The sequence below is a fragment of the Dermochelys coriacea genome, chromosome 15, assembly GCF_009764565.3.
Source record: "Dermochelys coriacea isolate rDerCor1 chromosome 15, rDerCor1.pri.v4, whole genome shotgun sequence".
Classification (NCBI taxonomy): Eukaryota; Metazoa; Chordata; order Testudines; family Dermochelyidae; genus Dermochelys; species Dermochelys coriacea.
The window spans coordinates 14,051,506-14,079,336 of NC_050082.1; the positions used below are offsets into that span (position 1 = coordinate 14,051,506).

Consider the following 27,831-nt stretch of genomic DNA (forward strand, 5'->3'; position numbering starts at 1 on the left):
ACAATTTGGAAATTAAAGATACTCTGATAGAATAAAAGCAAACATGCATTCTCTCCCTCTCTGTGTCACACACACACACACACACACACACACACACACACACGTTTAAATAAATAAATAAATTACAAACAAATATATAATAGTGTGCTGACTTTCTTTTTTTACGTTTAATTCCAAGCATAATATTGGTACAGCTCACTTTATGAAGTGATACCATTACATTTTTTTAGGTGCAGTCCTTACTCAGTCAGGCAAAGCTCCAGCTCAAAAACGTTCATAACTATCCCTGTCATATTTGACAAACTTGGAGGGCATTTAAAGTCTAAGCAAATAGTAATATCTCTAGAGCTGGTCACAATGCAGGCAGCAGCTATGTAAGCCTCCCCCACAGAGCTGGCTCCATGATGGTATGTAATTCACTCATGACTTGCAAGCAATATCCCTGACTTTTCTCCCAGAAGCGTTACCACTTAATGAACACATCTTCATCCTGCTTTGTACAATGCACTGCCATGCAGGCCCTCTGTAATATTTGCACTATAGTTTGGTCATTTGTCACTAGACACTAAACTACTTACATTCTCGAGGGCTTGCAGCACACATCCTGAATTACTTGCATGGCTGTGTATTAGGCTGCTGAAATTGCAGCTTCTGTGTCCTGACCTTATAAAACAGAGGTCGACTGAACAGTGATGAAAAACAGAGTGAAGGACATGCATGGGAGTAAACATCTGTGCTCAAAATCACAACAGATGGGTCATGGCTGCTCCCTACGTCAATCCTTTTAGAATCTAGATTCCTCCAGAGTATTTGCTGTGGCAACCCATCCCTCAGAAGGATAGATGTTAAACCTGCCATTTGAACATATAACTAATGAAAAAAATATGAAGTAGCTAATATATCTCAAGCATGCAGCTCTAGCTAATCTCCTAGATCTAGAATGACAGAATGCTAGCTACAGTTACAACAGATTAGGTGAAGAGACAGCAAAAAGCTAAATACAGCTCAGGAAAAAAAAAGGGGAAGTATGCATCGAAGGAGTCGCTGTTTTCTACCATAGATAAATAGGTGATTTTGAAATAATATATATTAGGACTTTGGCTTGTGGAAGCCTGGGTGTGGCTGGTATTTGCTGACAGGATGTTGGAATCAGAGGTTCTGGACCCAGGCTGTGGCTGCACACAGACACTCAGGGAATGAATTACATGCCAGCAGGCTGTTTGTGAGCAATTCAAGGGAGAGCTGCAAACAGCAAGACATCGTAAGGCACCCCACGTTTCAAGGCAGGTGGCGACAGCACCTCACTGTTCTGGATTGCACCGTGGAAGGTCACAAGTACATCTTCCATTCTAAGACGCATAGAAAATTGTGATGGTTAAAAGAGCCTGGGTGTCTTCTACATTTTGCCATGTCTCCAAACAGGATGGAACCCTCCAAACCAATGGGAAGAAACAAGACCTCACCCTAAGAGGAGTCCACATTTCTTTTCCCTTTCTCCAACATCATTTGTGGAATAGCATTCAGTGTCACTTCTCACTATACCTCCTCCATATCACGCATCTTAATGAAACACATGGTCTAGCTATAGTACGGAATCTCTTTTCTATAGCTTAGCTCCAAGCTGGGATTCTCAGGACTAGTATCTCTCACATAGATTATTCTCAAGGAGGCTCAGCAGCTAGGAAACTGTTACTGAGTTTTGATTTTGAGGAAGTTTCAAGCCAAACTGCCAAGCAAGAATAAAATCGAGTTAAGCACAGATGTGTGACAAACATCCCCACACTGGCCTGGCCTATACACTCTTTAAAACAATGCCCCACTGATTCTCACACCAGTGATAGAGATACAATGGACAAAGCATAAGTGGTTTAGCTACTGTGCATCTAGAGCTGCTTTGAGCACATATAGATGACCGTGATTAAAATGTCTGTACCCCATCGATACGAGTGCTTTCCGTATTAACATTGCTGATAGAAGTAGCACAAAAAGGAAAAAAAATATTTAGTGCAGACACAGCTTAACCAAGATATTGAGGCAATTTGCTACAGAAGTCTCTTTAAAAATATTTTTCCCTTCTAAAAGAGTTTTTGGCAATTCCTGCTTTTTGAAGAAATCACAGCAGGTATCGTTCTATGACATCAGACATGCAAGAAGTCTTATTGCGTTATTTGGGATGTTTCAGAATAGGCAGGGCTTTAGCAAGCGAGGATGTGCAATGCTAATTTCAGAAAGGGGAAAACATTTTTAAAGGGCTAGTTAAAACATTTATTTGATGAACACCCTCCAAAGCCTGGTGAATGGAGCTGTACAGAAATCTGTACTTACCTCAGTCTTAATTTTTGGTTTGTAGATCACCTTTAAGGATGTGGTTGGGCTGTTGCCTGAGCTAGCTTACCCTTACTTTTCCAACTCTCCCACTCAAGACATCCAGGTAGGTGGCTACATGGCCAGGGTTTCAGGCTTATTTCCACTCTCCCTCATGGAAGATGGATCTGAGAATGATTTGTTTCAAAAGATTTTTAGGGCTGCCAAGCGATTAAAAAAATTACTTGCAATTAATTGCAGTGTTAATAATAGAATACCATTTATTTAAATATTTTTGGATGTTTTCTACATTTTCAAATACATTGATATCAAATTACAACACAGAATACAAAGGGTACAGTGCTCAGTTTAAATTTATTTTTTATTACATATATTTGCCCTGTATAAAACAAAAGAAATAGTATTTATCAGTTCACTTAATACAAGTACTATACCGCAATCTCTTTATCATGAAAGGTGAATTTACAAATGTAGAATTTTGTTAAAAAAAACCTACATTCAAAAATAAAAATGTAAAACTTTAGAGCCTACAAGTCCACTCAGTCATACTTCTTGTTAAGCCAATCACTCAAACAAGTTTGTTTACATTTGCAGGAAATAATGCTGTCTGCTTCTTGTTTACGTCACCTGAAAGTGAGAACAGGCGTTTACATGGCATTTTTGTAGCCAGCGTCACAAGATATTTATGTGCCAAATGCATTAAAGATTCATATGTCCCTTCATGCTTCAAACACCATCCCAGAGGACATGCGTCCATTCTGGTGATGAGTTCTGCTCGATAACGATCCAAAGCAGTGCAGACTGACGCATGTTCATTTTCATCATCTGAGTCAGATACCACCCGGCAGAAGGCTTATTTTCTGTTTTGGTGGTTTGGGTTCTGTAGTTTCTGTATCAAAGTGCTGCTCTTTTAAGACTTCTGAAAGCATGCTCCACACCTCGGCCCTCAGATTTAGGAAGGCACTTCCGCTTCTTAAACCTTGGGTCCAGTACCGTAGCTAACTTTAGAAATCTCACATTGGTACCTTCTTTGCGTTTTGTCAGATCTGCAGTGAAAGTGTTCTTAAGACAAACAACACGCTCAGTCATCATCTGAGACTGCTATAACATGAACTATATCAGAGAATTCAGGTAAAAGAGAGCATGAGACATACAATTCTCCACCAAGAGTTCACAAATGTAATTAACGGATTTTTTTTTTTTTTTTGTAACAAGCATCATCAGCATGGAAGCATGTCCTCTGGAATGGTGGCCAAAGCATTAATGTTTAGCGTATCGGGCATGTAAATATCTTGCAATGCCAGCTACAAAAGTGCCATGCAAATGCCTGTTCTCACTTTCAGGTGACATTGCAAATAAGCAGAGAGCATTATGTCCCGTAAATACAAACAACCTTGTTAATCTTCATGATTGGCTGAACGAGAAGTAGGACTGAGTGGACTTGTAGGCTCTAAAGCAGGGGCGGCCAACTTGAGCCTGAGAAGGAGCCAGAATTTAAAAACATGCATTGCCAAAGAGACACAGTAACACGTCAGCAGCCCTCCGTCAGCTCTCCCCACCCAGTGTTTCCCACCCACCAGCAGCACTGCCAATCAGCCCCTAACCCTCCATCCCTGCACCTCCAGCCCACCAAAATCAGCTGTTTTGTGGTGCGCAAGAGGCTCGGGCCGGGGAGAGGAAGTGGAGCAAGGGCGCAGCAGACTCAGGGGAAGGGGTGGGGGCCTTAGGGGAAGGAGTGGAGTGGGCGTAGGGCCTGAGGCAGAGCCAGGGGTTGAGCAGTGAGCACCCGCCAGCACATTGGAAAGTTGGCACCTGTAGCTCCAGCCCTGGAGTTGGCGCCTATGCAAGGAGCTGCATATTAACCTCTGAAAAGCCGCATGTGGCTCCGGAGCCACAGGTTGGCCACCCCGCTCTAAAGTTTTACATTGTTTTGTTTTCAAGTGCAGTTATGTAACAAACAACAACAACAAATGTACATTTGTAAGTTGCACTTTCACAAAGATATTACACTACAGTACTTGTATGAGGTGAAATGAGAAATACTATTTCTTTTGTTTATCATTTTTAGAGAGTGCAAATATTAGTAATTGAAAATAATATAAAAAAGTGAGCACTGGACACTTTGTATTTTGTGTTGTAATTGAAATCAATATATTTGAAAATGTAGAAAAACATCCAAAAATATTTAATACATTTCCATTAGAATTCTATTGTTAACAGTGCAACTAAAACTGCGATTCATTGCAATTAATTTTTTTAACTGCAATTAATTTTTGAGTTAATCACATGAATTAACTGCGATTAATCGACAGCCCTAAAGATTTTACGCAGGTCCTCTGGTGAAGCAGCTTGCAGTTGAGCCACCATCTGCCAGCACTGAGCCGTCCTGAGCTCAAGAGCAAAAGAAATGTGGGGAGAAAATGTTCTTGAGTCCGACTTTGACCTTTCAGAATTCCATCTGTTCTGTTATGACCTTCCACACATCACTCTCTGATTCAACAATATCCTAATGTGAGCATGTGAAAAAAAAAAAACCCAACTGCATCAAGTGAAATTTATAGCCAGTGTCAGAAATGAATCTGCTCCTTTTTGTGTCAGGCTCTGCCTATTTTAATTTTATGAAGGCTGAAATTTAACTATTAGTAGTAAACAATTTTTCCTATTCTAATAGGGAGCCTCAGTTCTTAAACTGATATTTGGTTGCCTTTGAAGAGAAGGGGTGTGTGAAAGGAGGACATTAATTTTGACACAGATAGTTATTTTTAAAATAAATTATTTTCATGGGTCCTCCCAAAGATACCTCAATAACATACAGATCTTCTTCTAGCAACCCTGAACATGAATGGCCCTGCTTAAGATGTGGTTCCTGACAGTTTGACTGCTACTTCTAGTTACTACATACTGGTAAGCCTTGATTAGGTAGTGAAGTGAGCAAAGCCTGGGCTGTGATTGACTATACTCATTCACAAAGAGAAAGAACATAGGTAATTTCCTGGGAATTGGGGAGGGGAAGTTTATTGCACTCTTAAACCCATTATACCCTTGGATTAAAATAGGATGGCAAAATACAGCTCACAGACTTAAAACAGAGCCTGAATTTATCCTTGTATTGCAAATGAGGACAGTCAGTCAAGGCTACAGATCCCAGAATGCTCTGCTCCATTCTGACCAACATCATAATCTTAAAAATGAAGCAGATGCAATATGATCCATTCTGCACAACTTGCTGAGCCCTCGTGAACCTGGTAAATTGCCAATGTGGCCCTCAGTTGACTAGCCTGGGCTACTTGGTTAGTCTCATGGGAATGTTATCCTTTCACTTACTGCATTAGGAAGAAATAAGCTAGTATGTACTAAAGTGCTTGTCTCAGCTGTCACTGTCTGCTCATATCTACTCACGATCACATTTACAAGCAAAATTGTTTTCAGTTATTTTTGACCTACATTGAGGCTAACTTTCCAGCTATGTTCTGTATTATAAAAATATGAGAGTGCATAGAAGCTATTTATCTCCTTATTTTAGGGAGAAGATATTTTGAACATCAATATGGACAGTTCCTGAAGATCAGACTCCAATTTGTCTGTCTGCTCACATATTTCACAGTCCATCTGTTTTCTTTTGATGATAGCTGTGCAAAGCACCAGGGAAATTCACTTCAGAGACACGACGGTAGCCGATATTTATTTTGATACTTCTGGCGAGTTTCAATATTTTCCATCTTTCACTATATCCCAACATTGCCTTTAATTGCTTCTTGTCAGCAGATTTTCAAGTTATCCCTCCCGGCTGTTCCCTCCCAGCTCCTTCATTATTTGACAACACTCCAGTCATGATATACTGCAGAAAGAGGTATCAAAATGGGAAAGCAGTAGATGAAATTCAAAATAAAACAAAAGTCAGGTAGGGCTATGATAGCACATGGCCAATAGCTAACTGAATAGTTTAAAAATCACCACAGAGGGTAAGAATATATCTCAAGAATGAATTTCTTTTCTCTGCCAAACCATCTCATTTTATATACAGCCCCGACAAAAGTACTCGATAAGCTTTGTGAAATTGTTAAGTTTCAGTCCAAATCTTTGAATAAATTCTATTATATGCCATTACTCCCAGAGAGTAAAAGTTGAAAGAGAACCACAAAAGGTCAAAAAAACAACAAAAATATGTTCTCACAAGAACTGTCTCCACAGTACTGACACCCACCAAGCCTGGGGGAGAAAGAAGTTGCCTTAGAAATTATTGAAGATGCTCCAAGATACCAACAAACACAGGTCCTGAGTGACTCAGCAAGTATGTAACCATGTGTCTGACTAAGGATGCGAATAACCCCATTGACTTGTATTGTACTATCCACATGGTGAAAGTTTGGCACATGCCTTACTGAATTAGGGTGACAGGTTGCTGCCTCCTTCATCTCTGTTAAAAGGGCACAGTCCAGAACAGAGCATTATTCCATCTTAACCAGAGTGGGCTTTGTTATTGCCTGGCAGAAGCCTAAGGTTTCAGCTGAAACCATGTGCTATACATGGGGAGGGGTTATGCTCACCTCCCTTGGACACACATGAAGCCTTCAGGCTCCTTAGAGCTTGCCAACGTAAACCCAGCAATGGAGCACACTAGCAGGAGTGGGAAATGTACAGTCCAGATGCAGATCAGTAAAACAAACGAGTACTTGTGGCACCTTAGAGACTAACAAATTTATTTGAGCATAAGCTTTCGTGAGCTACAGCTCACTTCATCGGAAGTGAACATCTTCATCTCCTTTGCTTTCAGCTTATGATGAAAGCACAATTACAGTATTGGTCTTCCTCAAAAGAAGAGCTTGGCAGTGATTGCGGCTTAAGAACTTTTCCCCCCAGACACCACAACCCAACCACCAACTGTTCAATGGGCTAAAACAGCAAAGGCCTCATCTAGAAGGGATCAATCCAACCAATAACAGATCAGCATCTAGCATGGACAGTTTTCTAGCTAGCTAATTATGGCCCCCATCACAATAGCATCCAAGCACCTCCTGATTATAGGTTAATTTAACCTGACACTACCCCTGTGAAATAGGGGAATATTACAATCTCCATTTTACAGAAAGGGAATTAAGGCACAGGATTTGTCCAAGGTTACACAAAGAAACTGACAGAACCAGGATCTGAACCCCATGTCTCCTGAATTCCAGCCCACTACCTGGGCTGAGAAGAATTTGGACTCAAGGGAAGGGCAAAGAGAAGAGAGGCAGAACCCCCTTTCTTTTCCACTGGGGTAAGGTGGGTAGGTCCAATGAGGGGAAGGAGACAAATACTGGGATGGAGGAATAGGGAGGGAGCTGGGAGGAAAGTTAAGTGTCCCAGTGAAGAGACAGAGGGGAAGGGAAAGTGGGGTATAGGGACAGGGTTATGTTAGAGGAGGAGAATACAGAATTAAAATGACCATAGGAAGGGATTAAAACCAATGAGTAAATAGACTGGTACTGGTGAAACAAAAACAAAATACATAAACATTAATCCTTGTCTGTTTACTTAAAACACATCTTGTAACAAGTCTGGGTACAGCTTAATATAAATAAATGCAAATGATAAACATTTTGAAATGGAGAGTTTAAAAACCATCTCATGGTACATCCTCTCTTTTACCCACTGCTGCGTGCATGCATGCATGTTCTCTATTTAGATTATAAACTCTTAAGGGCAATGTCCAGCACATTCTAGGGACAATGGACATTTTGGTTACGTTATTTATAAATTCCAACCCCTCTCCAAATCCCTTCCTTGCAACAATGAAGGAAAAAGAAACCCAGAGTGTCTCAGTAGCACATTTCACATCTCTGTTGCCCCAATTGCTGTGAAAAACAGAAGGATGTCAGGCGCACTGACAAGACCAAACACACACTGTTGGAGACAGAATGTAACCTGCTTATATAGAGTTCTGGGCTCATCTTTGGATAGAACTGATTTTCTATAAACAGGAAAATCATATTTACAAATAAATTAAATTAAAAAAGCTATACAAACCAAGACAAACAGAATTAGGATGTCAATGAGGTCAGTTCTCCCACAAGGCACCCATGCACATCAATGGGAATCTGTTTGCTGGGGACCTCCACTCTGTCTATGGTGTAGTCACAGCCTCATTGTTTTCCAGCTAGGCTCTTTATCGCTGGTGCAGAGCTATCAAGTTATTGTATTTAGACAACCCCTGCCCCTAGTGAGACATCTAGCAATTACTATTCCTAGTAATAGTTTGGGAGCCATCTTATTTTGGGGCCAACTCCACCTTTCTTTCAGCCCCAGGATTCTATGAATCTTTTGTTCCCCTGGGGAAAAGGCACACTGAAGGAAATGAAAAATGGGAGAATTCCCTCCTTCCTGGAGGTTTGTGTGGTGGAAGGGAGGAGAAGGGGGTTGTGGAGGATGACGAAAAAGAAGAAGGAGTGGGGGTGGGTGAGGAAAAGAGACAGACAGCGGAGGTTAGGGTAGCTGTTTCTTCCAAAAGGACAATCATTCCATTTTTTTGCCTACATAACTGCATGAGCATCTCTCCTTCACCTCCCTTTCCCTTTCTCACTTCCAAGAAAGCCAAGGATTCAGTTGTGGTCAAGGAAATCCTTTAAGAGAGCATAAAAGGGAGAAAATACCTGGCTAGCCATAAAGAAAATACCCCCATATCTTCACATGAAGCCAGACAGATTTTTTCCACAATGCTAGAATTAAGTTTGCACATAAGTACAGTGAGCTGAGACCCAGAAGAGACTAGAGTACACAGTGCTTCTAAATTTCTCTCAAACATCTCTGCTGTACTCCTTAGGATTTGTCTGCCCCATTTACTAGGTGGGAGGAAAGGGGCTCTCACCTCTGACTTGTAGGAGATCCATGCTGAGGGACACAAGTAGCAGCTAGAATTGTAGTAGATACTTCAATTCTAAGCACCATTCTGATTCCTCTAAGAACTAGCTCCTCATTTCTACTGAAAATTTCTTGCAATAAGACCTTCAAAGACTCTTTCCTGTGGCACTAACTGGCACGGAGGTATTTAAATCCCTTTCATACAGAGATTTCCAAACACCACATTACTCTCCCCAAACACAAGTACTACCACCACCATGGTTACAGGCACCTTGGAAAATACTGGTATGACCAGACTGGGGACCATGCCCTAAAACTACATTCTTGCTGGTTTAAAGCTTGCAACACACCGCATAATTTGATTGCCTTATTCCCTAAGAGTTGTCCCTTACACAGAACGTAGCCAACCTGTGATATTTGCTGCTAGAGTCAAATACTGTGGCAGGATTTTGATGTTTTGAAATAAAGTCTACATTTTATTACCAACAATTAAAGCTATGCATGTTAATTGAGGGCAGGCCAAACCCCAAGATTCAGGGTCTGTGGTGATCACCACAAGATTAGGCAGAAATCCAACTCTTTCACCCCGCTCTCAGAAGCATCTGCTACAAGGCACAGTAATCCCTATAGGCCCATGCATGGGAAATCCTAGTTTTCCTATATAGCATTAAGGGTTGTCGTTCAGCAGCAAATGACTGGTGAAGTTACATGATTTGCTAAAGCATCTCCTTCCAGAGTAGTAGCTCCTAAGAACGACACCACACTATAGCAACTTTTGGGAGTGGACAGGATGTTATTTATAATGGAAATATCCTCAGTTAAAGAATATCCTTTTACTGGAAAAAAATCCAATCATTATACTTTGATGGTTTCCAGCATCTACTAATGATACTTTCACCCTGGAAATAAAATGCAACAAGTCTTCATGTACAATAAGCACCTTTATTGAGCATCTCACCATTCAATATAGATTCCATTTGACATCTTAAATTGCCGAATTAAAATCCAGTTTAATCTTTCATTAAAGACAGACAGACTTCAATTTTGCTTGTATATAAAAAAAAGTATTAAATCTGTGTGGTGTATAATTATGTTACTATTTAAAAAAAGCCAGTTCTGTAGTCAAATCATCACTACCTGTAATGCTGATGTCACACAAATTTCAAAGCCAAAACCACTCTCTTTCCTATGTAAAAGGAACGACAAAAGTCAGTTTGTTCTGAAGGCTGAACGGCTGGAAAAAGTATTTTCTATTTCTTAGTTTTACATAAGGTGAACATTCACAAAAGCTATCAGACAGCAAAATATTTTACATTTCAATCGTGTAAAAAACTGAAATTTTAGACAAACAAGCTAAATTTTCAGAGTATTGTTTGCATACAGTCTAAATACAGTGGCCTCAATACAGCAAAAGAGTTTCTTCTAGACATTCTGTATGCATACACAAAGTCGTAGGCCATGAGCCTGCATGGAGTACCCTGTAGATCCCTGTGCCCAGGCAGAGCCCCAGTGATTTCAGTCAGACTCAGACTGTGCAGTTCCCAGTGCAAGAACAGGGCCTTAGAGCCTACATCTTGGCTGCCCTAGGTTATTTAGTGCAGTTTTGGTTCAATGCTCAAGAACAGTTTTATAGGTGCAATTTATTACAAACCAATAGCCAGATTTAATTTTTTAAAAGAGGGTTGCTTATTGTCAAATCTGTGCTCAGAAAGAAAAAAATTCTGAATTGTAATACCCCTAACCTCATTTAAAGAAATAAATCTTCCTATGAGGAAGCCTGTCTTACTTTATAAAGATGCCTGCATAGAAGTTTTTGCAACCTTATTTTGATATTTAACACTAACTGCCACTCAAGCCAATAAACGTTGCCTAGTCTACAGTATCATCAGTGATGTTCTGCTGTAAAGAAAGGGAGCTACCCTACTAACAGGCACACTTAAGCAGAATAGTTGGTTGAACTGGCACTCAAGGGTAAGCTTGCAGAATCATGTTTAAAAAGCTTAAGCCAACACGAGAGGATAAGTTTCTCAGTGGTACCCGACAGAAAAATGAAATGGTATTTTAGACAGGTTCTAAAAGACTAGTTACAAAAATTAAGCCTTCAGCAGCATGGGAAGGCAGAAATTTCTAGGAAAGAAAAAAAAATCAGCTTTTCAGTTATTTCCTCTTTTTGCAAAATAGTTTTTATAGTCAGCAAGAATTTCATCACTGTATTACAAAACACAGCATTGCTCTCTTCCCATTGTGAACGTTTACGTTTTTTAGCAGCAGACAGTGTAAAGCATCTTCTATGAAAGCTAGGAAAGGAGTTCAGCTTGGAGTAGATTTTAAGTTTATGCTTGAACACAACTCTCATCCCCACAAAAGAGCCCGAATGTGAAAAGCAATCTTTTAAAATGGGACCACAGAAGTTAGTAGAGCAGGAAGCCCGTAAACAATGAGAAAATAGCAGATGTCACCAACTGGCAAGGGTAAATGGGGCTGAGTAAAGAGATGAGAAAATAGACCTTTGTAGAACTCCCACATAATTCCAAGTTCTGACTTGAAATGTGTAATGATCAAAATGTTCTAAAAGCCAAAGTAGATTTCTTATAGCAAAGATCTCCCCTAAGGAAACAAGCAGCTTTAGTAAGGCCAATAAAACTACATTATTAAAAAAAGTCTTGTCTGTTTTGTGACATAAATTCTTCTATTTCTTCTTAAACTAAATTATGTCAGAAAGGCATCCCTGTTAAAATAACAAATCTATCGCCATCACTGTTCATATCCAAGCCCCATCTTCCTCTCGTTTTTCAGTATACATGAACACATAGTTGGATCTTCTAGCTACATTTCTTTTCCATTAGCTACAACTCAATGGAGAAAACTATTCAGCCTGCACGCTGATTACCAAGGTCTTACTTTAGGAAAAGTCTAGTTGTGGGGTAAGCATATACACGTGAAGGCAGATTTCAAATAAGTTAATACTGTTACTAATTGCTAGTGGAATTTTCCACAATTCTTAAACTTGGGATAGAATACATAGACACACAGCTTGGACCCAGAAAAGAAAGATGCCTCTGTCACACAGCACTATGTTCTGGAAGTTCTAGAGCAAGAAAACAAAGCACTTCCCCCCTCCAACCGCTATTTTTTCTGATGAATGCTTAAATAAGCCATCAAAGGTAGGTAGGACAAACGTTTCAGTCTTCCTTCCCCTCACACACTTTCAGCTTTTTACAAGTTCATGATATCTGTTACTTTCTAAATAAATGCCCCAACGTTAAGATGAGACAGCTAATCACTCAGGAATATCCTGGCAATGGGGGAAAAGCGCTAATAATGCGTATACACACCAAGGGCAGAAGATGTGTAGGTAGGAACAGGCTTTTTCAAACTTTCAAATGGGAGAGAACAAGAAAATTAGAAGGTAACGAAAGATCTATGGCAGAACACTCTCATAATTGGCACCTGTGTATTTCCTGCTGGTGGCAGCCACTTTCTTTGCAAAGTGATATTTGTGACACCAGCAGGGCAGGGTGCAGCATAAACTAGTTTTCAAATGGTTTCACATCAGAGAAATGTAATTACCAGGAGCACTAGAGGAATTATTTTCCAGTAACACTGCCCCCAATAGCAAGGAAGTCCAGACGGTTTAATGCTTTACTTTCCTACACAGACTGTATAGAACAAGAGGGTTGAAAATTCTCCAAGTCCTTTATGCGCTAGAGGGAGTACGTTCACACCAAGTCAGAAGATGGGATTTTTAAGTGTTTGAACAAATTTTTTTTTTAAAAAGGGAAAAATGTGTGAATTTAGTGATTATGAAAGGCGCTGAATCAACAGACCTAGACACCAAAGTTTTCCATTTATCAACACAACATGCAGCACTGGCAACTATATACAATGCAAGCTTCTCCACAGTGCTAATAGATGTGCCATGACAATCTGGAGGGACCAGCTGCAGTGAACAGGGTTTTAATTTACTGGCCTCTCTGCTGGAACTGCCAACTAGGTTCTTACTGTCAAATGTGGTGGTGAATTTTGCGATACGGACACTTGTCCAGTAAGATCTGAATCGTTATCTGCTCGTTTTAGAGACGTCACCAATCAGGCAGATAGATGATGATCATTTGGTTGTTACCTTCCCACAGCTGTAGAATTAAAATAAGTTTTGTTTAACAGTGTTATTTACAAAGAAATAAAGGGGGGGAACCCCCCCAAAAAACTAGCAGGTGGATTCCAGTTTGGATTTGGAAAACTGGAAATAATTAAAACATTTGTCATCTGTAGGAACTAAAAACTGCAAAGCCAGAAAGCTGGAGAGCACGTAAGTATAGGTGCAAGTTTAATTTTTCAACAATGGTGTTGAGGGTGGAAGAAATAGTCATCACATAAGACTATGGCATGAACTCCCCCACTCCACCTTTCCTATTTGAAAAAATTAAAATGTTTAAAATTGAAGTACTAGTCCAAAGCTCCATTTTTAAGAGAGATGCTGCTGTTCAAACAGCCACCTACTCAGTAGGCTGGCAAAAAGCAGCACATAAAGGACAACCACTATCATCAGTGGAGGATTTTTGAGCGTGCAGAATCACTCCCCCCCAGGCAGAAGGGGACCAACACAGTTTTAGTACCAGCATCATTGCATGTCACATCTGACAACTATTCCAGTTGTTTGGAAACCTCAGATTTCTTAGGAGCGAACACAGAAATGCTAGGAGACAGCATTCAGAATTATTTTTACAGCTGGTAATCTGTATGTTTACATATAGCTATTTTTAAATTCTTAAACAATTCCTTGCAAAACAGGTGCAAAATTTAGTTATTTTCTTTGCCACAGTTCTAAGGATAAGGGCATTGAAACATATAGACTGAAAATTCCTATATGCACATGGCACATAATATAAATGAGCAGGAATCCAGAGTGAAGGATTGCAATCAGATGCAAAAAGATGTGCTGTCCAATGTACACATATGTATATATTAAGAAGTGTTTTAAGATCCTATGTTGCACTCAAGATTCTGCAATTTTAATGATAGCTAAGCCACTGACAAAGTAAGAAATGGATATTGTCCAAGATTTACAACAAAAAAAAAAAAAAAAAGAAAACCCCCAGCAAGATAAACATCCAGGAAGATCTTACGCTGAAGGAAAGAATTTCTGAGAAGTCTTTTACAGTTGTCTGACTTTTCTTTCAGTGCTTGCAATATTGACATCCAGTTTGTCTACTTTTCCGGTTAGCCGATCAAGAATGTCATCCTGCTCATCAATTTCTGTCTGCAGACCCAGAGCCAGGTTTTTCAGACGGCCAAGCCCAGAAGATATGTCATCTGCCAATGGAGAGAGGGAGTATGAAGGTTCAAACAGCAGGAATTACAAGATATAGGGTCCCTTTAAATGGGAGCTGTCAAAATTCCTATTTTCCCCAAAACCTTAAAATAAACCAAAGTGTCAGTGAAAGCTGCTTAACTATTCCCCTACAATATTTGCAACACAAATGTTACAACACTGGTAGCACATTAGTACCAGAAAAGTGACTAATCTTTTTTTCGTTGCTCAAAGTGAGTATAGTGTAAACTAAAAGACACAATAAATGGTGAAAACTAAATTTGATCTTTACAAACTAAGGTATTTGTCGGGTCTAAAATATATTTAAACATGTTAACTTTCTCCCTTTACTTTAAGGATGGATATATATTTTTTCTTGCCTCTGTACAGTTGACACCCTAACGTGAGTAGTCTGCCAACACAGTTTGTTCTTTAAACTGATATTTATTATCAAGGAAGATCAAAATACACAGGCGTAAAAATGGTTAATTCTATAAAGCTCCAATCCTTGCAATACACCCACTTTCTGTACACGGATTTTTAGAGCATTTCCTTCCATAAGGTACAAGTTTATTTAATGTGGATGAACAGGTTTATGTGTTCCTATATCCTAGAATGTGTTCTTTGAAGTAGTTAACTGCAGAAAAGACGTTTACTGCACAATTGGCTGGCATAAATGTTTTGGAAACTAACAAGTTCAGAATGGAGTGGGAGTAGAACAGTTGTTATATCTATCGTAACGCTTATGGCTCAGCATCCTGATTCTTCATGTATTTGTTTTATTCCATATCACACAGAGCAGACAAGAGGCATGTTATACAGAATAAAACAGATTACGATTGTTCTTTCTTCAGAAGACTAATATACGCAGAAAGAGAAAAAAATCCATACATTAAGGGTTTCATTCCTTCCAATTTTTTTTTTTTCCATTTTCTTCAGAACTTTAAGCTCATTAAAATAAAGTTTTAAGCATTTGTTTATGAAGGCTTCAGAATCCAAACTGATGCACTACTGACATTAACAAACTCAAACAAACATACTATGCAAAATAAATGGTACATTCTAAATTACAGGAGACTATGGTATTCATATTTTTGATATTTAAATGCTAAAATGGGTATTTCCTTACTGGTATTCTTATCAGTAATACCCAGCTAATGTGCTTTTTCAGCATAGCTGGATGATCCTGCTTGACCCTGTTCCATCCATTTGAAGAGATGTTGCACAGGAATGTCTGCACAGTGATTGGTTAAACATGCAACAGGTATTATTTTGATGTAGTCAAAAGACAAGATATTTAAATTACGCAAAGTGGCAATTGGTAATAGGTTAAAAAGTTTTGGGATAACTGTGGTGTGGTTTTCTTTAAAAAATAAATTGTTCAGCAGTTCAGTAACCAAAACATCTTTGAATAAATTGTTTTGGTCTCAGTGGAGTCCAATATAGAAACAAAAGCCATAGGAGCACAGAGAAAAGAAAATACTGAGACCCAGCAGGGATACCCCATTGCAGATGTTAGTTTCCATACAGAAATATTATATTATTATATTATTGCAATAATCTTAGCCAGTTTCAATCTATAGCTGGTTTTACATTAAAAGCATTTTTAACTCAGATCTATTAATGAACAGTGTCATCTGTCCTACAACAGTCCGCCACCTGATCAAAATCCATTTTGGACAAGAAGGGTCCACTACTAAATTCATAGTATGTGCGAAACATGATGGGACTTAATCATGAAGACTGGCCTAAAGCATATAGCAGATCTACCAGGCAGAAGCTTTTGAAATAGAAACTGCATACACAGAGGAGCTTTTATGATCAAAGGTCTGCGTGTGAACTAAACGCAAAGTTTTAGGGACACAGCTAGCTGGGAATAGACTGCTCTGAATTCTCTCAGGCTATAAATAGCAAGATATGGAAATCACGTTAAGTCACATAGCTTCAATTTCTAACTCACCTAAGTTGCTGTCAATTTTCTGGTGGTAAGCTCGGAGATGTTGATTCTTTGGATAAACATCAGGTTGGACAGAAGATTCTGAATTGGTTCCACTGAAATCGTAGTCTGTTAACAACATAAGACATTTCTAGTCCTCATAAACAAACAAACGAATGGTTCAGAACTATTAAGAATTGCTCTAGCTGACTGACAGCTGGCACTCTGTCAGTGGAACCTAATAGATTCAATCCAACATCACTATCAATAGGTCTCGCTTTACGATAAGCGGAAATTCACGTTTGCAAGTGGATTTCCTGGTTGTAAATTTAAAGCAGTAACTAAAGTCACGTCAGGTTTCAGAGTAGCAGCCGTGTTAGTCTGTATTGCAAAAAGAAAAGGAGTACTTGTGGCACCTTAGAGACTAACAGATTTATTTCAGCATAAGCTTTCGTGAGCTACAGCTCACTTCATCGGATGCATTCAGTGGAAAATACAGTGGGGAGATTTATATACATAGAAAACATGAAACAATGGGTGTTACTATACACACTGTAACGAGAGTGATCAGGTAAGGTGAGCTATTACCATCAGGAGAGCGGGGGGACCTTTTGTAGTGATAATCAAGGTGGGCCATTTCCAGCAGTTGACAAGAGCGTGTGAGGGACAGTTGGGGGGGGGGAAATAAACACGAGGAAATAGGCTTGAATAAAAAGACAGAGTGGATGTGTCATTACACAAAGTAAAACTAAGTTAATTGTGTCCAGTTTGCAAATTAATTCCAATTCAGCAGTCTCTCATTGGGAGTCTTTTTTTGAAGCTTTTTTTGTTGAAGAATTGGCACTTTTAGGTCTGTAATCAAGTGATCAAAGAGATTGAAGTGTTCTCCAACTGGTTTTTGAATGTTATAATTCTTGACGTCTGATTTGTGTCCATTTATTCTTTTACGTAGAGACTGTCCAGTTTGACCAACGTACATGGCAGAGGGGCATTGCTGGCACATGATGGCATATATCACATTGGTAGATGTGCAGGTGAATGAGCCTCTGATAGTGTGGCTGATGTGATTAGGCCCTATGATGGTGTCCCCTGAATAGATATGTGGGCATAGTTGGCAGCAGGCTTTGTTGCAAGGATAGGTTCCTGGGTTAGTGTTTTTGTTGTGTGGTTACTGGTGAGTATTTGCTTCAGGTTGGGGGGCTCTCTGTAAGCAAGGACTGACCCGTCTCCCAAGATCTGTGAGAATGATGGGTCGTCCTTCAGGATAGGTTGTAGATCCTTGATGATGCGTTGGAGAGGTTTTAGTTGGGGGCTGAAGGTGATGGCTAGTGTCGTCCTGTTATTTTCTTTGTTGGGCCTGTCCTGTAGTAGGTGACTTCTGGGTACTCTCCTGGCTCTGTCAATCTGTTTCTTCACTTCAGCAGGTAGGTATTGTAGTTGTAAGAATGCATGATAGAGATCTTGTAGGTGTTTGTCTCTGTCTGAGGGGTTGGAGCAAATGAGGTTATATCGTAGAGCTTGGCTGTAGACAATGGATCGTGTGGTAGGATCTGGATGAAAGCTAGAGGCATGTAGGTAGGAATAGCGGTCAGTAGGTTTCCGATATAGGGTGGTGTTTATGTGACCATCGCCTATTAGCACCATAGTGTCCAGGAAGTGGATCTCTTGTGTGGACTGGTCCAGGCTGAGGTTGATGGTGGGATGGAAATGGTTGAAATCCTGGAGGAATTCCTCAAGGGCTTCTTTTCCATGGGTCCAGATGATGAAGATGTCATCAATGTAGTGCAAGTAGAGTAGGGGCATTAGGGGATGAGAGCTGAGAAAGCGTTGTTCTAAGTCTGCCATAAAAACGTTGGTATACTGTGGGGCCATGAGTGTACCCATTGCAGTGCCGCTGATTTGAAGGTATACATTGTCCCCAAACGTGAAATAGTTATGGGTGAGGAGAAAATCAAAGTTCAGCCACCAGATTTGCCGTGACATTATCGGGGATACTGTTCCTGACGGCTTGTAGTCCATCTTTGTGTGGAACGTTGGTGTCGAGGGCTTCTACATCCATAGTGGCTAAGATAGTGTTTTCAGGAAGATCACCAGTGGATTGTTGTCCACATATCTAGTCAGGGGACACCATCATAGGGCCTAATCACATCAGCCACACTATCAGAGGCTTGTTCACCATTATTTTCTAACCCTCACAAATATAAATGAAGACTAGTTATAAAATGGGCCCTTATTTAAAGCAGGCTATGGGCATTCAGCACCAACCAACATTAGCTGAAGTTTGCTTAATACAAAAGCTAGGGACAGAACAAAAGCCTACATGCTATTTTGTATAAATAAGACATGTATCTCCTGGATCAGGGTTAGCTACATCTATATTGATAAGGGAGTCAGCCATGTCTGAAATCGGTGGAGACACATGGTTCAAATGTGCTCCTTCTGAACCATTTTTAATCATTTGACATACACAGGATATGGCTATCCTTCAACACACTAGGTAGGCTCTTGTACACTGCTTAGGTTGCATCTGCATGAGGAAGGAAAGGTACTGAATCTTGCAAGCTTCTAACCCTCTTTATTGTTAGTGTCTATATGTGATGATACTCTTTGCAGGAAGGCTAAATAGACACAGCTCTAAGCTATGTAGAGTACACCCAAAGTGACAGGCAACATTAAACATATTAACAAACCAGAATTACGCAGCTTCCTTAAATTTGGATGACTCTCCTGGTACCTTGATTCCTGTTCTTTACTAAAGATCATGGCTTCTTTTAATCTGGTAAGAGAGAAAAAAAAAATAAAAAAGGAGGAAATATTCTTGGTGCCCAATGATTGAATTCTGTAACGACTGAATAGCATTAGGCCCCAAATTCCTTTAAGAAGAGCAAATTGCTTCTTATTTAGAACCAGTTCCCCTTCTCTTGACATTCATTTTTAATCTTATAGGGATCAATCATGCCCCCACTGAAGTCAACAGCAAAATTCGTATAAACTTCTGTGGGAACAGAATCAAGCCCCCACTCTTTACCAGTAAAGGCACTTGCCAAGACATATAGCCAAATACCGTACAGTAACTGCCCTCTCCCCTGAAACGATACACATACAATGTTGCTGTGTTATTCACACACTGCTGCACTGAAGGTGAATGTCACATGGTTCTCCTCTAAGAAGTCAGTTTGCTTAACTTTTGTTTGTTTTTATTCAGAGTTGTTAGTAAATTGGAAAGAGAAATAGTACAAGACCACATTATAAATAGGAGGGAGTTTTTCAGTATTCTTGATTATGGAAGGGGTCCAGCTCTGGATTTCCTAATTTTTTTTTTTTTTTTTTTTTAAAAAGCTGTTACACAAATTTACAAGGCTGTACAGCTACAAACCTCTACACAGTTCTCATTAAAGGAACTATCTAGATAACATGAAATTATTCTTACCACAAGTACCAAAAAAAAAAGGAATAATAAAAACTTTAGCAAAAGCATCAGAGAAGAAAATAGTCACCATCTTGCTAATTTACAACATACAATTGAAAGAACCAGCTTTCCCATTACAAGTCACTGAAAAATTGGAACATTTCAGAATAAAAGTTATTCAATTTTTAGATCAGTCATATTTAATAGTTTCTTACCATCCTGTGATGATACTGATTTTCTCTAGAGATCATGAAGAACACTTAGCTCACATACAGCACTTTTGTCTTCAAATGCTTTAAACATTCAGCATTCTTATTCCCCAAGAAATATATCTGCATGTACCAGTACAAACTCACTGCAATATAATTTCCACGACTAAGGCTTAAAAACATTCTTTCAAATTTTGAAACCAAGTTAGAAAATTAAAGATTTAGCTGCCTTTAACATATAATGAACAAGTTATTTTGCAAATATTTTTTGCAATATTTGACTGATTGACCATTTAAGTATCGAAGACTTTTCATGTTTAGTGGGCAGAAATGCATGCTGGTTTGATCAAAACTCCAGAGGCTTATATTTATTAGTATAGAATACTGAAATACGTACTAGGGGATCACAATACAGATGAAATACTTGGTCCTTGACCTGAGGAGCTTACAAACTAAAGCCTCAACAGTGCAGTGTGACTGTGCTGACTCTAGTGGCTATGCAGACTCAAGTGCAGAATTGGGGTTCAATATTAGACACAGCACAATAGAGTAGAAGTCAGTAAGATTACCATTACTCAAGCTAGTACACAGCATGGAATAAAGGAGAATGGAGGTTATGTTATTTAAACTAAAATGTGTTGGCTACTTCTAAATTGTGCAAGTTGAAGATTTTAAGAAGGGATCAGAATAGAGAAGGGGATAGTGGCCTTGCAGACCATCTCAAGAAAGCTATTCCAGCCATAGAGATGGCATGATGGAGTAGTGTTCTTTTTGTCTACATCCTGCAGTGCATGGAATCAGTTTGCAAGACTTCTCTGCTAAGAGGCAGGTCTCCCTGCCAACCATAGATGACTCGTGCCTCCCCATACTGGTGGAGAGGTGGGGGGCACAATTGAAAGAGGAGCACACATGACCACCCCACACCTCTCCTTTGCCCAGTGGACCCCCCCCAATATGTTACATGTGGGTGCTGCCGGGGACAGGGGTAAGGCGTGCTTGGGGGCAGGCGCAGCAGGAGAATAGAGCCCTTCTCCCTCCTCCACAAGCCAATCTAGGGCAATGGCAATTGTGAAAAAGGATTCATAAAACCCGACATGCCCCACCTATGCGTCGTCTCTGCTGCCATCTCCAACTGACCGCTACCGCTCTTAAAATTCTCATTCTACTCACCTGCTATTTCCTTGGTACTCAGGGGCTCCATTCTGCTCAGGCTTGGTCTCTGGAGGTTTCGATTTGAAGTAGTTCACAAAACCACCAAAGACACTCTTAATGCTGTTTATGTGTCTTTGACTAGTCTTTAAATCCTGGTCCATTTTATCCACCATTCGTTCAGTGCGCTTTAGTGCTTCACCCTGACGTACAAGTTCCTAAAGGGAAATTAACAGAAAAATGGAAGTTAGTCAAGTCAAGGGATAGATTGTGATGTCAATAGTTTTAACATTTAGGAATAAGATTTCAAAAGCTGCGTTTCCCGTTTTCAATCTGTAGTGGGCTATGTTTTATGGATAATTATATAGAATTGCTATACGACTCCTTAGCAATATAAGGGATCCTCTGTTTATCGTACATGAATTTGAAGCATCAGAGTTTTAAGATATTGCTCTTAGTCAGGAGAGCCAGTTAGATGGAAACAGGAAGCCAGAATACTGAATCATTCCTGAAATTTGAGTTAAGCCCTCCTTGCTTACATATGTCTAGACTACTGGACAAGTTATAAACACCCCCCTCCACGACATGCTACTTCCAATATTTTGTAACCTTATCTTTTTTCCTCTAATTTATATTATATGTGGAAATTTTATATAAAATTTCTATTTCCTGACCCATCAATAACTCAAACATCCCTTTTTGACTACTACTATATACCACAGATTTGTGAAACACATGTAGATTTAACAAGTTTATTTGAACATAAGCTTTCGTGAGCTACAGCTCACTTCATCGGATGCATTTAGTGGAAAATACAGTGGGGAGATTTTATATACACAGAGAACATGAAACAATGGTGTTACCATACACACTGTAACAAGAGTGATCAGGTGAGTGATCAGGTGAGCTATTACCAGCAGGAGAGCAGGGGGGTGGGGGTGGACCTTTTGTAGTGATAATCAAGGTGGGCCATTTCCAGCAGTTGACAAGAGCGTGTGAGGAACGGGGGGGGGGGGGGGGAAGAGAATAAACATGGGGAAACAGTTTTACTTTGTGTAGTGACACATCCACTCCCAGTCTCTATTCAAGCCTAAGTTAATTGTATCCAGTTTGCAAATTAATTTCAATTCAGCAGTCTCTCGTTGGAGTCTGTTTTTGAAGAATTGCCACTTTTAGGTCTGTAATGGAGTGACCAGAGAGATTGAAGTGTTCTCCTACTGGTTTTTGAATGTTATAATTCTTGACATCTATTTCTCCATGTTTATTCCCCCCGCCACTGTTCCTCACACGCTCTTTCTTGTCAACTGCTGGAAATGGCCCACCTTGATTATCACTACAAAAGGTCCTCCCTGCCGGTAATAGTTAACCTTACCTGATCACTATTGTTACAGTGTGTATGGTAACACCCATTGTTTCATGTTCTCTGTGTATATAAAATCTCCCCACTGTATTTTCCACTACATGCATCCGATGAAGTGAGCTGTAGCTCACGAAAGCTTATGCTCAAATAAATTTGTTAGTCTCTAAGGTGCCACAAGTACTCCTTTTCTTTTTGCAGATACAGACTAACACGGCTGTTACTCTGAAACATGTAGATTTAAGAAGCTATTTTATTCTCATTCTTCCTGCAGAATTTTCATTAATGTCAATGGGAGATTTTCACAAGAATCAAGGATAAATATAGTGCAAGTTTTCTTACATTTTAAACCCATTGTTCTCCAGGCTCTAACTTTCCTTTATGTAATTGTTATTTATTATTTTTATGCTAGTGCCTAGAAGCCTCAACTGACCTTGAGGCCCACTGCACAAGGCGCTGTTTGAAGTCCCTGAAGAGTTTACAGTCTAAAGAGACAGACAAAGGGTGGATGGAAAACAGAGGCACAAAAAGAAATGACTTGGGCAAGGTCACATAGCAGATCACTGGCAGAGCCAAGAACAGAACAGAGCTCTCCTAGGTACCAGCGTAGTGTTATATCCACTAGACCATGCTGCCTCATACCACATTTAATTAGGCATGCAGCAATTTCTAATGTGGATGATGAAAGTGACAAATAGAAATGGTTCAGATTTGAACCATTCTACCCGCTAGTACAAACGTTTGTAAGTCTTTACCCTGCAGTTGTAAGCAGAAATCAAACCAGCATCTTGCTAAGCTCTCTGGCCTTCCATCCAAAGGGACTGCTTCATGAAAATGGAGAAGCAGAATTAGTTTCGCTTTCCTATTCCTTAGTACAAGCTCAGTAGAAAAGTGGAAGCAAGATTCCTTATTAATTTAATTTTGTTTTCAGCATTAGATGCATGCAAACAAAAGTGACAAGAACTTGATAATTACATTTCAGGGTGGTGGCAATTGTGAAAAAGGATGATTAAAAGCTTCCAGGAAGAAGAAGAGGAGGAGAACCAATAAAAGAGAAAGCAAAAAATGCAAAGAGGGAAACAGACATGCTTGGACAAAAAAGCGCCTCTTTCTCCCTGAGGTATTTCTAAGGCATCTAGCCCTTGTAGCACTAAAATCAATAACTGCCAACTCCAGATCAAGGCAACTGTAGCCTTTATTAGCTCTACAGTTCTTAATAAGAAATGCCAACTTCCTGCCACCTATTGTGAACAAGATCTAAAAACTTGTTAGTCACCATTTTTATCAGGTCTTAACACCTTTATCTGCCCTTGCTAAGGTATGTTACATTTTACCATGGAAGTATAGAGATGAAAAGAGATTACCAATGCAGAATCTACATAAGTGAGGCAAGTAATGCTATTAGAATTATTTCAGTTCCACATTTTCATTAACAAAGGGTATCATTTTCACACGAATAGTCTGCACTGCATTCAGACAGCATCCACTGATAGAAAAATGTTAATGCTATTTTCTTATAAGAGTCTTTTCTGCATTAACTGATTCCTACAGCCTATAGTTTTAAAAGTCTAAAGCACACAGATATGCAGTTTGATATTTCAATGGCTTAAAGATACGCAGCCAGAATCCATCTGCTTGCAGTTGCATTAATGAAAAATAGAACTGCTGTCCATATTCTCTCCTAGATTTACTGAATTTTAGATAAGCAGTCTTGCCGTGTCTCTTTTTACTTTATGTTTCCCCACTCAAGCAACCAGTTCTGTGCCATTCAGACTCTACCATCAACACTAAATCAGGCCTACATTGCAAATTTCTTTCGGATTTTCAATAATAAACCAAATTGTTTTGTGATAAAGGTTGGATTTTTCCTTCTACTATTAGAGAACTTTTATTATTATTACCTCTCAAAGTGCTTATATTGAAGAGTTTACTATCTAAATCAAGTTAGTCACAAAAGTTATTATAGACAATTATATGACTTGCGTATATGCATTCCCTCAGAATTATATACGCAAATTACTACCATTTGAGCAAACATCCTCCCTCAACAGATGATGCAACACAGAACACCAAATTAGTGACTCTAGATACATTTGTAATAGATCCCCATCAGACTAAAGGAAATGTAACAGAGATGAGCCTAAGCACATTGCATAGTATGCTATACTAGTTGCAGGCCACAATTTTACAGGAAAAAGAAGGTCTATCAGACTTTACACAGGTAGAACAAGCATTTTCATTAAATAATTGTGGTAACAGAATACCTACACAGGCTTTGCTAATTTTTAATTGGCATTTTTATCGAAATACAGTTACACATCAGACTAATGTTATCAGAGTCTTAATCATACCCCATAAAGGAAAGCTTTATTGCAAGAACTCAGATACACTCTCCTCAAGACTTTAAAGCAGCTAAGGAAGCTGCAACTTGGAGTTAAAAACAAACAAAAATAAATTAACTAACAGCTTCATTGCCAGTATCACCTCCCAGCCCCTGCAACAATGAACAGTTTCTACAGACTACCAAGATAAACTAATAGGAGTATTTGATAAAAGACCTATAAAGTTTTCACTTTAAACCCCCTGAAATACAGTTTATAAAGCAGTTCACCATGACAGCATGCAAAATATTGGCAGGCACCTTTAGTTAAGATTTTTTAAGGTATTGAACTAGATTTTTTTCCTGGATTCAGGTGTTTTTGAAGTTTGTGTAGACTACTCAGACATTCAATAAGACCAGTAGGCCAATATGGACCTTTTTTATATGGTTAGGTAAAAACTGAAGGCACTCAGCATGAAAAATATTGTCACAATCAAACTTGTCTCCTGATCATGCACTCATTTAGACTAATGCTACTCTACTGAGGAAAGTTACACACGGGCTTAAATGTTTACAAGATTTGGGCCTTACCGATCTCTATGTTTAGTGTTAACATTGCTGAGTCATTTTAATAATGTGACTTAATAAACCAAAAAGGCACTTACGTAAAGTTTTGATTATATCTTGAAAAAAATCAATATTACTGTCATTAAGAACTTACCTCCGATGTGGCTACTCCAATTTGCTCAGATTCATAAATAAGGGAAAGAGATCTATTAGTGCTGCCTTCTGTGGCCTGAGCCCGCCTCAGAACTTCCTGCTGAAGATACCTCTGTTTATTAGTAGCCTCCCTATGTTGCCTGTCAGTAGGGTCATCAAAGATGTCATTTCCATTGTTCCACTTTACTGGCTTCAAACCTTCATCATCATCATCATCATCATCATCAAAGGGATTATAGTTTTTTGTGTAAGATGACATAATGCCAGTGTATGTTTTTTCCCTTGGCTGTAGTGTGAGTGAAACTAGAGAAACGTGAGGTTGGAGTCACACTGGCATTCCCAGGGCCTACAGCAATTGTTTCAGAGGAATTGAACCTCAACAGGATGAAAAATGTTTACCTGTAAAGGAAACAGTTTTTAGCTATCTTTAGAACACTGAGTTAAGAAAAATTGTTCACTAAGGTATAAAAATATAAGCTGTGATATGAGCCACAGAAGATACATAAGAGAGAAAGGAACAAATACATTTTTATATCTGGGTAGGAAATTGCATCTTGGTATTTCTGTTCTTTCCCTGAGTACAACAGACTCTGCTTCTGGGACACAATGGATCTCTCCATTGCAAGGTAAAACTCATCTGTAAAAAAGGCAACTGCAAATTCTCAAGGGCTAGTTCAAGGGGCTATGGAACAGACTCCCACAGGATCTACAAGCCATCATAGACGGCACCACCTTCTGTTTCAAGCATAACAGGTACTTATTTAATATTGCTTTTACTAATGCTTACTCGTAGCACAGTGTACGTATAATTTATCAAACCAAACATTACACTGCACATTGAATTTTCCCCTGGGGAAGAGGATGAGAGAAAGGATGAGCCACACTTGACAGATATTAGTCACGTTGCTCAATACATTACTACAGGGTGCTCAGATACTATGGTAAGGAGGCAGTATAGGAACCTGTAGGGAATAGACGAAACAAATCAGTGCAGATTTAACTCTCCTTTGCGAGTAAGGGGAGGGGGAGAGCGGGGAAAGGAGGCAGCATTCCCCTTTGACACTCATTGAAGTAATTCCAGACACAAAACTACTGCAGTTGCGCTGCATTCACCTTGTTTTAATGGATACCACGAGACAGCTAAAGCCCCCCCCCCCGCGCGCATATGGAGCCTCCTACTTCTAGCTCTTGCCTTCTCCTCCCGGACCTGCCGCACGGCAGAGGGGAGAGCCTTCTCCTCGGCAGCTTCCCGGTCTCGGCTCACATCCCCCGCCCTGCCGCGCTGCGGGCCGCTCCCCGGGCAGCTCTCAGGCATTCCTCCACAGGGGGACACACGCCTCAGGCACGGGCCGCCCCCGCCAGCAGCACCCCGGGGTGTGGGTGTATCATCGCCCCGCACTCCTAGGGACCGGGCCTGACGGGGGGAGGGGCAGGGGAGCCTGAGGCCTGGACAGACGGGGCGGCGGCGCGGTCCCATCGCGGGAGCCCCACGCCCCTTCCGTCTCCGAGACGCCCCCCCCTCCTGTCGCTGGGGAGCTGGGACACCGCCCCTCGCAGGGGCCAGCGAGCCGCTCCCCCGGGGGGGGGGGCCTGTGACCTCCTGGCCTCGCTCCCGCGCCGCGCGCCGGCCCCCACTCACCAGCCGCCGCCCGCCAGCGACCCCGACTCCCGCCTGAGCGGTGCCAGCACCCGCCGGGCTCCTCCACCCCGTGACTACTGGCTTAAACCATCGCTGCACCCTGCGCAGGGGAAGCGGCTGGAATAAACTATCATGACTCGCTGGGGGGGGGGGGGAGTGTGGGGTGTGACGGGGAAGCGGGCGGCTATGGAACTTTCAGGCCGGGGCTAGGATAATCCATTTCCAGCACTGGAGTGGGGGGTACGGTTTGAGAGTTGGGATAATCCATCGCCCGCGAGAGGATGGGTATCCAGCCCGGAAGTGAAGTCAGCGTAGGCGCCGCCATATGTGTTACCTGATTGGCGCTCGGCGTTCCCGCGGGGAGTGGGAGATGCTCGCGAGAGGAGTGGTGAGGGAGCGAGGGAGAAGATAACATCGCAGGGTGCGCGCCGCTCCGCCTTGCCCTGCGGCGCGCCCGCAACATGTCGGCCCCGGCGGCGGCTGCCGCCTCTGCGGGGCGGGGAAGCGGCTCCGGCTCCTCGCGGGGCTTTTACTTCAACACGGTGCTGTCGCTTTCCCGCTCGCTGGCCGTGCAGAGACCCGCTCCCCTGGAGAAGGTAACGGGGTCGGGTCCTCCCTT

At 40.7% G+C, this 27,831-nt stretch overlaps 2 protein-coding genes across 11 annotated transcripts in view; one reads left to right on the forward strand and one right to left on the reverse strand.

Moving 5' to 3' along the window:
• Positions 1–4,444: 4,444 nt before the first annotated feature.
• On the reverse strand, positions 4,445–27,526 carry SNAP29 (synaptosome associated protein 29). Of its 6 annotated transcripts, none has more exons than XM_043497884.1 (7): positions 27,213–27,460; positions 25,575–25,972; positions 21,198–21,394; positions 19,100–19,185; positions 16,434–16,538; positions 14,289–14,475; positions 4,445–6,163 (listed from the first exon to the last, which is right to left on the reverse strand). In XM_043497884.1, the coding sequence occupies exons 2-6, from the start codon at positions 25,830–25,832 to the stop codon at positions 14,318–14,320; spliced, it is 804 nt and encodes a 267-aa protein (XP_043353819.1). In that variant the 5' UTR covers positions 25,833–25,972; positions 27,213–27,460; the 3' UTR covers positions 4,445–6,163; positions 14,289–14,317. The 6 variants fall into 6 exon arrangements, with proteins under 6 accessions (XP_043353819.1, XP_043353821.1, XP_038229564.1 ...); XM_043497886.1 differs by lacking the exon at positions 4,445–6,163 and adding an exon at positions 7,821–10,061; XM_038373636.2 differs by lacking the exon at positions 4,445–6,163 and adding an exon at positions 10,091–13,295 and having other exon boundaries at positions 27,213–27,524.
• The window catches only part of PI4KA (phosphatidylinositol 4-kinase alpha), a 98,326-nt gene continuing 98,018 nt past the window's right edge, over positions 27,524–27,831 (forward strand). For 2 of the 5 annotated variants that reach the window (XM_038373632.2, XM_038373631.2), the window contains exon 1: positions 27,577–27,808. In XM_038373632.2, the coding sequence (XP_038229560.1) occupies positions 27,674–27,808 (135 nt within the window). In that variant the 5' untranslated portion in view covers positions 27,577–27,673. Of the gene's footprint in view, positions 27,809–27,831 lie in introns of all 5 variants that reach the window. The other 3 variants (XM_038373630.2, XM_043497881.1, XM_043497880.1) reach the window with 3 other exon arrangements.